Raw genomic sequence first — 12535 nt, 5'->3', positions numbered from 1 at the left:
TTGGCATTCTCAGAGCTACAGTGGTGAGGAAGAGTCTGACGGGAGCACCCGTTGGACTCGTGTGGAAGACTCAGTGACTGGTTGAACATTTTTGTGACCGTATGAGAGAATGCTTTCAGGACTGGCACTCCTGATGCTCATCTGCCTCCACATGCGTGTGCAGGGGAAGCCGCGGTCACAGGTAGGACCTGTTCCACCTCTGTTTGTACCTGGAATGTGGCAGAGAGTGGACATTCCCAATGATGCCAACATTAGGACTCCAGGAGGTGCACTTCATGATGCATTGCGTAGTTTTTCTTGTGGATTCTTTGCAGAGGACAATGCATGCATGCATGTCACCTTTTGAAATTCTGTGCATTCAGCAGACTAGTTGATTACTATAGCACCATCAAAGTTTTGTAGGTGCTGCAATCTTACCATTTATCTCCAACCAGTCAAAACTGGACAGTGTTGACTGGTTGGCACTGGTGGCCACTCCATGGTAACACTGGACAGTGTTACTCTGACTGTCAAAATTACCCTATGATCCTGTGGTCCATCGACTGAGTGGAAGTATTTACAGTATGGCTGGTTTTCAATGTGGCTCTGCTCACTCTCTGAGTGGTTTATTTTTCCACAGCACATTCACTGGCTACTGGTAGGATTACATTTCCCTCCTAGTGGTAGACTAAGTGAGTCAGGCCTGTCCTGGGCCTATAAAGATGCACTTCAGGCCTGAATTAGCCCGTCACTGCCTGTGGCTCCGCTCAGACAGCTTCAGCTCACCTGTGTTTGCCGATGATTAACGATGCTGGTGTAAGGTGCCTGAGGTTGTGAAATGTGAAGATCTCGAGGAGATGCCTTTACCAGGTTTATAGGACTCTGTGCTATACAACTATGAATATTATACAAATGTCAGAAGCTGGTGGTACATAGAATGCAGGTTGAGTTACTCTTGAGGTATTTATGTGAAAACCTGTATGGAAAAAAGAAGCTGTGTCTTTGGAGGAGTTAAGTGATCATGAACTGCATAATGCAGCATCTCTGTCAAATCAATCAAAATCAAATCAAAAAATCTTTATGATAGACTGAAAAAACAAGACTGCATAAAACACAAAAAAGGCATTCATGATTAAAAATCATGATAAAGGGAAAGAAGAATCACTGGTTACATATATAAACATGTATATATGTAAATACACATGTACATATATACAACTGCACATATGCACTCCTAACCATTAATACCTTACATATGAAACACTGTACCAGGTCCTATCCTAATGATGTTAAGATGATTACAAAGTGATGAAATGGTTCCTAGCAGGGCTTTGAACTGGTTCATGGAACTAAAATGAAAACCAGAAACTTTTGGTATTTTGCAAGGAATGGAAACAAAACCAAAAACTATATTTTTTAATCTTCTGGAACAAAATCAGTCATTCAAAATAATAGTAATCAGTTAATATCTTTTTTTTTTTTTTTCCGTTCTTGAAAAAATATCTAAGGCAACAGCAGTCAAGGAAAAGGCAGTCTCCCAATTTTGATTACTGTATATTCCTAACGGGTAAACCACTGTAGTCTATAAATTTTTTTTTTTTAAATGTTAGATTTAGACATTAACTCATTGGGTCCAACCATTTTCAGAGCAGAGTTCCCGAGACTCTGCTCTGAAACTTTGAAACTCTGTTGCATTATAAGCTTCCTCAACTTCTCCGTCTTCCTCGAATTCTCCATCCTCTGTTCAGTAACTGGATCAGTGCTGTTTTCCTGTTTTCTGTAGGGATATATAAACTAATTGCCTTTATTGCCAATTTAAAAGTCCTAAACTACCTCCCTATTTATATTTACAAGGAACGTTATCAACTGGGGGCGGCACGGTGGCGCAGTCGGTAGCGCTGTCGCTGCACAGCCTAACCTAACCCTAACTCTGGTTCGAGTCCCGGGCTGTGCGGAGTTTGCATGTTCTCCCCGTGTCTGCGTTGGTTCTCTCCCGGTTCTCCGGTTTCCTCCCACCTCCAAAAACATGAACTTCAGGTGAATTGACCAGTCCCAAATTGCCCGTAGGAGTGAGTGTGTGGTTGTCTGTCTTTGTGTGTGGCTCCGCGGCGCACTGCCGTCGTGCCCGGAGTGTCCCCCGCCTCACGTCCTATGCCAGCTGGGATAGGCTCCAGCTCCCCGTGACCTGCCGCGGCGGATAAAGCGGAAGAAAATGGATGGATGGATGGTTATCAACTGGTTCATGAACTATATTTGTTGTTCTAACCAGTTCAGGTACGTCAATTCTTGGGTGGGGCGTAAAACCGGAAAAGTTATAAATTTGTTTCTGTTCGGAATAGACCGATTGGCCAAAAATTCTGGTTGAAATGCATTAAAAACAATTCTCCACGTCTGAGACTGTTGAACCTTAATATTCTCCTAAGCGATATGAAATGTCTGCTGACGTGATTAAGTGTATAGGGTTGATTGATTGATTGATTGATTGATTGATTGATTGATTGATTGATTGATTGATTGATTGATTGATTGATTGATTGATTGATTGATTGATTGAGGAAAATGTCCTCAGAGGATGTCGTGTTAAAGCAACGTAATATGTAATATGAATGTCCGACAGAGCCCAGTCTGTCATTCTGTTCCTAGAACAGTGCATCCAGATCAGGGCAGTGATGTCAGGAGAAGCCCTGTGCTTGTTTAGTGGCTGAAGATCCAACTATGCTATTTCTGAGTGTTTAACAAGCATGTGAGCCTTTGGCTCAGATGCTTTGCCATCTCCCCGGGGCTGTTAGGGCAGTTAGTTGTGTGGACAAGGCCTCTTTTTACTGCTGGGATCAGAAGTCCTGTCGCTCATACCTACATCTCTCTTTACATTTGGCAACAAATGCTCTCACTGGCATACTATGGATTTCATATAACCTGATTTAAATTTTTAAGCAAGTCCCAAAAAGACCCTGTTGTTTGTTTCTTTGTTTGTTTGTTCGTCAACCAGCTCATCTCACTCATAGCTACAGTCCAGTAAATTCCTGCTTTTTTTGTTCCCCAATTTGGTTTGATGCATGCTGTTTTCTCAAACAAAAGCAGGACACAAATTCAATAGAATTCATTTAGATTTAATCGTAACCACCAGGGGAAGGTGGTTAAACTTGGAGTGGTGGCTGAGTGGTGGATTGAGAGAGGAGATGCTGGGCTGGAACAAACCATCACAGGCAGGAGAAATTAGGTTTGTCACTGGCAAAACAGCAAAATACGCACATCAACATAAGGCACTGTTTTGCAAGGAGTGAACAATGTAGACATGAGGGGCTGCAGAGTCGGGGATTTGAATTCAGGAGAGGACGAGTAGATGTTGATGTGACTGGAAGTGGATATAAGCAGATGAAAAGCGGGGTGATTGCCACAACTGCAGGCAACCAATCAGAGAGAGGGAAAACACAAGGGTAAGGGTAAGGGAAAGGGAAAGGGAATGGAAACATATGGGCCAACGCATGAAGAAATGGGTGCTGATTGCAGTCTGTTGTCTTCATAGATCAGATACTGTTGGGATGTACAAACTGTAAATCTCTCCATGCCATTCAGGTATTCAAAGTATACTTACTACATTTTGGTATGTTTACAAGTTTGAGCACACTTTAACATTTAAACTTGCCAAGTTGACCATGGAACTGTGCCATTTGGGACACAGCAAGGGAAAACCTGGAACCTAGACTCAGGCCAGGGCACATGTTGCTATGATTTTGTGAAAGGCTATGTTGTGGAAAGCTGAATGATTATAAACCTTGAATTTCTATTTATGGTTAGAAATCATTTTCCTGTTGGTATAGAACCAGAAGTGAAATCTGAGGAAAAGGCACAAATTGAATAATATGCAGTTTTTCTATCTTTTGATGAAGTCATATTTTCCACAAAATACATGCATAACTAGACTGGAATCAAAGATTGAACCCTCTTGGAACTTCGAAAAGATGCACTTGGAATTTCTCATACTGATAGATTTGTTGTACTTTCCTTGTAACCGTTTGGAGGATGGGGCATTCACGTCCCATTCATTAAGTCAACATCATTACCATTGCCGTAGAAGACATTCAGTGGTCCAAGCAGTGTATTTTTGAAAGGTGCACGTTTGAACTGAATGTATTCAACAGATACAGATGTGTTTAAATGCTGACTAATATAAAGGCAACATTGCCTTCAACCACTCGTACCAGCATATTGGAGGCAGATGCTGGTAACCTTAACAACCACAATATGACAATGGGGTGTAATATCATACCATAATCACTTAATCCTAATCTAATTTTCATTTTAAAACATTTCTACTCCTCGTTCTATTTGTTTTTTCTGTCTGTGTTTTTCAGTAATATAACCTGCAGACACACATGGTGTCACTTCCACTGTAAACACTGTGTGACTGGGAGTATCTTATCTTGGTATCTTCAACCTGTAGGCTGGACAAAACAGAATAAAGCAGTTTCACAGCAGTCCATGCAGCTCTAAATTATTTCTGTCTTTCCTTTTGGAGTCAGTTGGGAAGCTGAGAGCCAAACTACCAGGACATATAGGTTCCCAGGTTCTGGTGGGATCTGAGCCTCTGACAACATGCATTCATATGAATGCAGAGTTGTGAAGAGGAGCTTAACCATTGCACCAGACTAAGAAAAACATGTTTTTATTCATATCCTTCTCTATTTCAAAAGTATTTTTCTTTGCAGTGGAACCAGCAGTATGTATTCACATGTTTGTTTGGACAAGTGTGATCATCTTGAAAGTTGTCATATTTATCAAGGCAGCTGTGATTACATTTATGTATAGCTGAAATCATTAACAGTAGTGCAATAACTTTGCATTTTTACACCAAGAAATGATGCTGATTTGCAGCGTGATTTTGAAGAGATATTGACTACAGATTATCATCTACTGTATGTCACTATATTTAAACAAAATATTGAGATTATAGGGCGACATGGTGGCGCAATGGGTAGCGATTTTCACCGCACAGCAAGGCGGTTCCGGGTTCTCATCCCGCTCTGTGTGGAGTTTGCATGTTCTCCCCATGTCTGCGTGGGTTCTCTCCGGGGTTCTTCGGCTTCCTCCCACCTCCAAAAAACATGCGCTTCAGGTTGATTGGCTGATCCCAAATTGACCGTATGTGTGAGTGTGTGTGTGCGTGGTTGTCTTGCGTGTGCGTCGTGCCCGGAGTGTCCCCCGCCTCATGCCCTAAACCAGCTGGGATAGGCTCCAGCTCCCTGCGATCTGCAACGGTGGATGAAGCGGTAACAGAAGATGGATGGGTGGATTGAGATTATAAAATCCTGAGATGTTTTACAATCCATGATGGAATTATAAAACCATGAAAACGCAGTGATAATTCATCACACGAGCAGTTTGATGAAGTTTCAGTTTTGTTTTACAGAATGTTCTAAATACAACTTACACATGTTACACATAAAACTGTCTCTCTCACTTTACAAACACCCTGACACTCCACACCAGTCTAATCTCACTTGACAAAACAAATATTATAAGCCGCTTGAATAATCCCAAGTATCGTTTCAGTCACAGGATAAACTGTGCCAGTGATGATTTAGCCAAGTGACAAGAGTGCCATGAGGCTGAGGGTGTTGTACACTGGTAGATAAAGACAAATAAACATGTATCTGTTAAAACCTCACAAGAGATATGAACTACTGCAATACTTACTGACTAAAATGAGTTCATCCATTGTACACATATGCTCTGAAGCAGTCCAGCACCAAATCCAGGCTATTTTCCACCACATTTCAAACTTAATTTAGCCAAGAAGAGAGGAGTTAAACATCTCCATGTTGCATTTACCACTGTTGTTGGTTTAAGAATGATATCATTCTGAGCTTTGGCTTTTATTCATAATTGCATTCGTAGTGTGGAGCCACAAACCAGGCCTCCTACATGGATAAAAGCGTCATTATTGCAAGGCCACAGTAACATTATGCCAGTGCTGTCAGGAAGAGGCTCGCGTGTATCTTGACAATGTGCATGTTACGTGTTCAATAACAATACAACTGTCTGATGCCTTTTAGCCGAGCGCTGTGATATTGGCTGAGACAGTTATTCGAAAAACCTTTTGTACATATGCAAGTAGCCAGGGATCATTTCTATAATTCCACTTTGACAGGCAGATCAAGAGGTCATTGCAAATCATCACTTATTTCTGGGCTGCAGTTTGAAACTCAGTATGATCTCTGTGACCTGAGAATGTAGTGGTTGGAAATTGCCAGGGGTGTCAGTGGAGGAGTATGTGATTGTTATCTCCGCCAAGGAAATTATGTTTTTGCCAGAGTCGGTTTTGCACGTCTGTTAGCACTATTAGGACTGCTCAAAAGCTATCAACACTTTTTGATTAATTTTTTTTTGAGGTGAGGTATGATCCAAGAAACAGTCCATTTGGTGTTGATCTGTATTATCATGTGGATCCAGATTTGTTTTTACAAAGATTTGTTGCTTTATTGCTGATAATTATTGCCTCTAACTCAGTGTTTCTTAACTTTGTTGGAGGTACTGAACCCTGCCGGATTCATATGCTCACTCACCGAACCCTTTAGTAAAAAATAAATAAATATTTTTTTAAATTTAAGATATAAGTACAGTATATGTTTTACTGGTGTATTTAATGAATTGTGCATTAATGTCACCTTTTTCAAAGAACAAAACCAAGACAGTGCATGAACTCACCTGAAATGACCCACCTGCAAATCAGTGTGACTTCTGCTGTTGTTATTGACAGACCAGTTCAGATATACGTGGCTTCACCTTGGCAAGTGTTACTCTTATGTCATTTTCACAGCAAAGTCTGTTTCTGTTTTTTCCATGCAGCTTAGGGGAGTGTTCCTTTATTTTTGCCAGTGTGAGACTGGAGTTGTTCAACTTGACATTGCAAATCATGCAGAACGCTGACTCCCATCACGTTCCGTTATACACTACATGTAAATTCACGTTAATAGTAATAATGGATTAGATTTATATAGCGCTTTTCTGGACACTCAAAGATGCTTTACATTGGACCCATTATTCATTCACTCCTCATTCATACGTACCGTATTCGTCCGACCACTTTCTTTTTTTGCTGAACATAGTTACTATGAATTAAAATATTAAGAAAGCAATCAGATGACGTACCATCATGACAGGCATAAATCAACTACTGAGTGCGCAAAATCCCCTGTAGCACAGGTAGGCTAATCGATGTAGCGTGATCACCTGCAGCCAGTGATGGCTAAGGGGGGCGTGTCATCACGAATTGACACGATGTGTCAAACATACACAGGGATTCGTGTCGGGTGTTTTGTCTTGACCTCACAAACACACTCACACCTATGGACAATTTGGAACCAACCAATTCATCTGAAGTGCATGTTTTTGGAGGTAGGAGGGAGCTGGAGAATGTGGAGAGAACCCACATAGACACGGAGAGTACATGCAAACTCTGCACAGAGCAGGACTCAAACCTACTTATATTCAGAAGTGATTGAAATGATCATAAAGACAACCAACATTTAAACTGCTTTAGAATGCCATTTTAAAAAATCCTATTTTATTAGTAGTATATTAGTAGCATCTTGCTATTATCATGGGAAATTAAGACATGTGCGATGCACAACCTGAAAATAACATTTCCTGAGACACATAATGGCTGAGATTAAGGAAGTGAGAGATAGTCTGGGATTCAAGAGATTAAGCTAAATATATCTGGAAGCCTTTTTTTATTTAGGTCCCTGAATTCACACGACCCCAAATATTTCTTTCAATTATTTTTCTCTATTCATTTTAGGACCGATCATTCTTTTTTTTATTCTTTTTATTAGTTATAGTAAACATTCATCCTTCAACTCAAAGTTCACAGTTCACTTGGTGGCTAATAACTTTGAAGCAGACAAATGTGGGGCAAACCTTAGGGGTTCGGACCCCAAGGTTTAGGGTCTCAGCCCAAATGTGGACCAACAATGTAAATGGAACTTCCTCCATCACTAATGTATTGTCTGATGAGGATAAACCTGTTGTTCAGTAAGATAGAGACTAAAACCCAACACCACAGGACACTTGTGTCTCATTCTAAAGGTCTTCTCATGTTTTCTGGGAGAAGAACTAATCCCCAGTGACAAGTTCCTGTGGCTGTGTGAGTTTGACTTGTTCCAAGGCATTTAACCCAGTTGCATCTTGTGGGGCAAACATAACTATCAGGATTTACTGTTAATATTGTGTTGTTTTCAGCTTCACGACTTGACTGGGAGTGGACTCTGCCGTCCTGACACATGGAACCATTCCCAGATGAAAGGGGGCTTTACCGACATTTCTAAAATCCTATTAAAATTCCACTGAAAACAGGATGATTTCCCTCACCAGATGGCACAAGCCACCCACAGAGAGAAGATGAATAAGGCGTTAAAGAAACAAAGACGTCAAATCAACCTCAACCAGATTTCTGTTTGAGCTGCGCCTGAGTTTTGCTGAGCAGTCGCTGAGTCTGAATGCTGTGTTTCACAGGATTCAAGGTCACATTTTCAGGATGACAGATGATACTGTTTTTGTGGATTATTCAGTATTGGAATGTTAGTTTTCATTGCAGCATGCTATGATGAGTCTGAAAAGTTTATCTTAATAATTTATTGATTGAATGATTTGATTTATTGAGCTGTCAAGATTACTCCTCATGTGTCCGCTGATTCAGCCATAAACCTTTCAACTCTTCCCACTTAGGAGGAAAGTAAACCCAGCCTGTTTTTAAATCCACAGTCATATGATATTATATTTACAATTCAGATTTTGGGTCAATAAATTTCACTGATTTTCCTCCACTCCTACTATGGGATGTTTTGATTCAATCATTTTCCTGTTTTCACGGACAAAGATAACCTTTCACTGTGTCTCTATCTCTGTTGTTAGAGGAATATTTTCATCTCATCAGGCAAAGATTTGATATGTTTATATTGTTTTAGGCAGAAAACATTCATGGTCAAAACAATGTCGAAAATGTGCTCTACCATTCATTGTGCATTGTTTTTTCTGCAGTCTTTTGGGATTCTCTGTTGCTTCATATTCACTGGTCCAGAAAGTAAGACGTGAAATGCTGCACATTTACTGTGAACGTTCATCCCCAGCTTTATCCAGTCATGCTGCACTGCAACACGGATCCACTCTGACCACATGAACATTTGGCAGCTGTTCTATTCTTCAGCTCTCTGACTTAGTTTTTATTTTCTCTCATCACTTATTTCCTGAGAAGAAAGAGCGATTTCATGGTCGTTTTGGCCAAGAACAGTTTGAGGCACAATGGGTGGGAGAGAGAGCCAGACACTGTTCAGGAGTTCATTCCAACCTCCTCAGTCCATCCACAGTCTCCTTTGCTACCTTTATTTATCCTGCTTACATTTATCTCACTTTCCCTTCCTGTGCTTTGACTTTCTAACATGCCTTGTCTCTTCCTTGGTCTTCCCTCTGTCCATTTTTTTCTAATTAAGAGCCACTCGAGTACCGCTAAACCCAGCTTTAAAGTTTGTTTTGGCACTTAGAACCTGCATCACTTGATCACTTTTGCATGTTTTTAATGTCCACCAAATAATTAATTAATTCATTGATAATACCTGCTTCTTCCGCTATCACAGGTTGTAGAGTGCTGGAGCCTATTCCAGCCGACTGGGGGCATGAGGCAGGGTACACTCTGGGTGCAACGCCAGTCCACCGCGGAACCACTCGTAGAAAAACGTACACGCACGCACACACTCACACCTACGGGAATTTGAGACCGACCAATTACACTGAAGCACATGTTTTTTGGAGGTGGGAGGAAGCCGGAGAACCCGGAGAGAACCCACGCAGACACGGGGAGAACATGCAAACTCCGCACAAAGCGGGACTCAAACCAGGAACCGCCTTGCCGTGCGGCAACAGCGCTGCCCACTGGGTATATATTTTGAAGGTCAATCTATCATGGGATTATTACTTTTCAGTGCAATGGCATAAAGGGAGCCACCTTCCTGAGTTGTTCTGCACTCACAGGATGAACACTGACACATGGTTCATGTATTTCCTTAGACATAGCGAGAAAACAGGAAGAGAAATACTGAATTTCACTCAGAACCACATGGAAACCAAGTTAGAGGTGTGACCCGACTGGAGGGCCTCGCTCTAGACAAATCCCACAACTTCCCCTCCCTCCCTGTCATAGTTGCTCCCTGGGACCAGTTTAGTCTCCTCCACCCCTCTTTGCACAACAAGTTACTTTAACTGCTGGTTTGAGTTTATGGACTGTTAATGTTAACTGTTTTATTTTTACTGTGTCCAGGTTTCCCAAAAATAATTACTGTCAATGTGATACAGAAAACCCCCAGAGATTTAGGAAGGAAATTCTGTGATCTTTTCAGATACAATTTTGCCAAAATGATGCCATCTGGAAAGAAACAAGGCTTTAGCTCGTTTCATATTCTGTTGTTAATGATGTGGGTTTAGCTTTGTAATCTTTTATGCCTAATCAACTCTTTATCACTTGTGCAGTCACACGCATCCAATTAATCCTAACCAACTCTTTTAAAGCACTCCAAGCGATTCCTTGGACATTCTATAATGCTTGTCTCTCCACACATCTCCATTTAATCCCTATTTTCCCCTCTGCCTCACAGAGCCTAGGCTGTGATGACTATCTCGGATCAGGAAAGGAGGTGGACAAATGTGGTGTGTGTGGAGGTGACAACACAACCTGCAGGCTGGTCTCTGGAGTGTTTAAACACAGTTTATCCAAGATCGGCTACCACAAGATAGTGGAGATCCCAGAAGGAGCCACCAAGATCAACGTCACAGAGGTGGTGAAGAGCAGAAACTACCTAGGTGGGAAGAACACAACATCCCTGCAGCAGCAGTACTTTTATGACAGATACAGCTTAGCAGCTAGCTAATTTGTCCCGGGGCAGCCTGAGGTGTCCCCATGTCACATGAGATATTCTATTCCTCCAGTGGTTATATTCCAAATTTAAATATATTGTAAAGGCCTTACTGTGCTTGTGTACTTCTGTACCTTGAGGCAGCAGATGTCCAGTTTGCCTCCAGGTTTGCAGATCTGTGGCTTCATCGAAGCTACAAACACAATCAGACAAGGAGACTTTATCCACCATTTTTTTAAAAAACAGATAGAACTCAATAATAAATATAACAATCATTAGTTATTCCATTGGACAATTCCAGTTCAGGCAGTTCAGGCCGCAGCTGCTTGTAAAATTAATTAGATTTGTCTGAAAAGGCAGATCAACTAGGAGGGGGTGTCCTTTTATAAGGAATTTTCCTGCGTCTCCTGTATTACCACCCACCACTGTGGTGCAGCCTTTCAGTTAATTGGTGCTTCTGACTGAAACCCACTGCACAGATAATTGCCATCTTTATAGAGGTGCAATATGGGGACACAGTTGTGGAGGTTTATTTTCAAAAGTGACTATTGGAATGTCCGACTTTGTTTGATGAAAGACATGTCCCAACTCAGCAGTAGGTTCGAGAAAAAGAGGAACAGCCTGGATCCCCCTCCTGCAGCTGCTTCCCTAGAGGAAAGTGCATAAACACGCTTTCATTAGAGGATCTTACCCCTAAAGCCTCGCCATCCTTTTTAATTAAGGTGAGGCATTTCAAAATTTTGCGAAAAAGGAACTCAAGTTCACAGTTATGTACAGCCCTGCACACTGTCTGTGCAACAATACATGGAAAAAAAATCACATGTTCATACTGTACCATTGTACCGTTACAGTTCTGTAAGTAAAATAAAAGTAAGGTAGGAAACACAGAAACATCGCTGTGGATAAAAACAGGACGCCTGAAAATGCTGTTTTTTGAACTGTTAAAATTTAAAACAGGCAGTTCTTATATACAGCCGGTACATGGTGAATCTCTAATGTCCTATCAGATGTCCAAACACTCTTTTATAAGCTGGTGTAATGTTGCACGTCTAATGCATTTCTAATGGTGCTGGTGCACTTAAACTCTGAAATCAGTGGAAAATATCTTAGGAGATTTTGTTACAGGATTTGAATAAAAGATTTGCCATTGCAAACAGATCACATTCCAAATACACACAGAGAAAGTGTGTGTTTTGTTAGCTGCAGTAACGTCTTTGGTTAGGGGAATACACTGACAGCGTAGTGCAGTGATGCTAAATGGTTTCACATCAAACAGTTATTACATGGAAAAGATTGTGTCAATGTTTACCTCTGCTTTTGAGCTCAGGGTCTTCAGAATTGATTGTGGGATTCCTCTCTGCCTCCCAGCTCTCAGAAGCCGATCAGGGCGATCCATCATCAATGGAAACTGGGCCATTGACCGACCAGGGAAGTACGAAGGAGTGGGGACCATGTTCACGTACCGCCGACCAAATGAAATCAGCAGCACATCTGGGGAGTCCTTTCTCGCTGAAGGACCCACCAACGAGATTCTAGATGTTTATGTGAGTAGCAGATCATCACTGGGGTGACTTGACGATCAGCTCCGCTGACAGTTTCAACTGTAAATCTACTGTTTACCATTTTGTAATGACACTTCAAAGCACTTA

At 41.4% G+C, this 12535-nt stretch overlaps 1 protein-coding gene across 1 annotated transcript in view; it reads left to right on the top strand.

Moving 5' to 3' along the window:
* The window catches only part of LOC137600527 (thrombospondin type-1 domain-containing protein 4-like), a 42305-nt gene that overhangs the window by 19684 nt on the left and 10086 nt on the right, over nt 1-12535 (top strand). Inside the window, exons 8-9 of the mRNA XM_068322204.1 lie at nt 10629-10833; nt 12255-12430. Coding sequence (XP_068178305.1) covers nt 10629-10833; nt 12255-12430 — 381 coding nt within the window. The remainder of the gene's footprint in view (nt 1-10628; nt 10834-12254; nt 12431-12535) is intronic.

This window comes from Antennarius striatus, chromosome 1, assembly GCF_040054535.1.
Source record: "Antennarius striatus isolate MH-2024 chromosome 1, ASM4005453v1, whole genome shotgun sequence".
NCBI classification, from domain to species: Eukaryota; Metazoa; Chordata; class Actinopteri; order Lophiiformes; family Antennariidae; genus Antennarius; species Antennarius striatus.
Note: the sequence above shows the minus strand (reverse complement) of the source record. Positions and strands in the feature narration are given on the sequence as shown.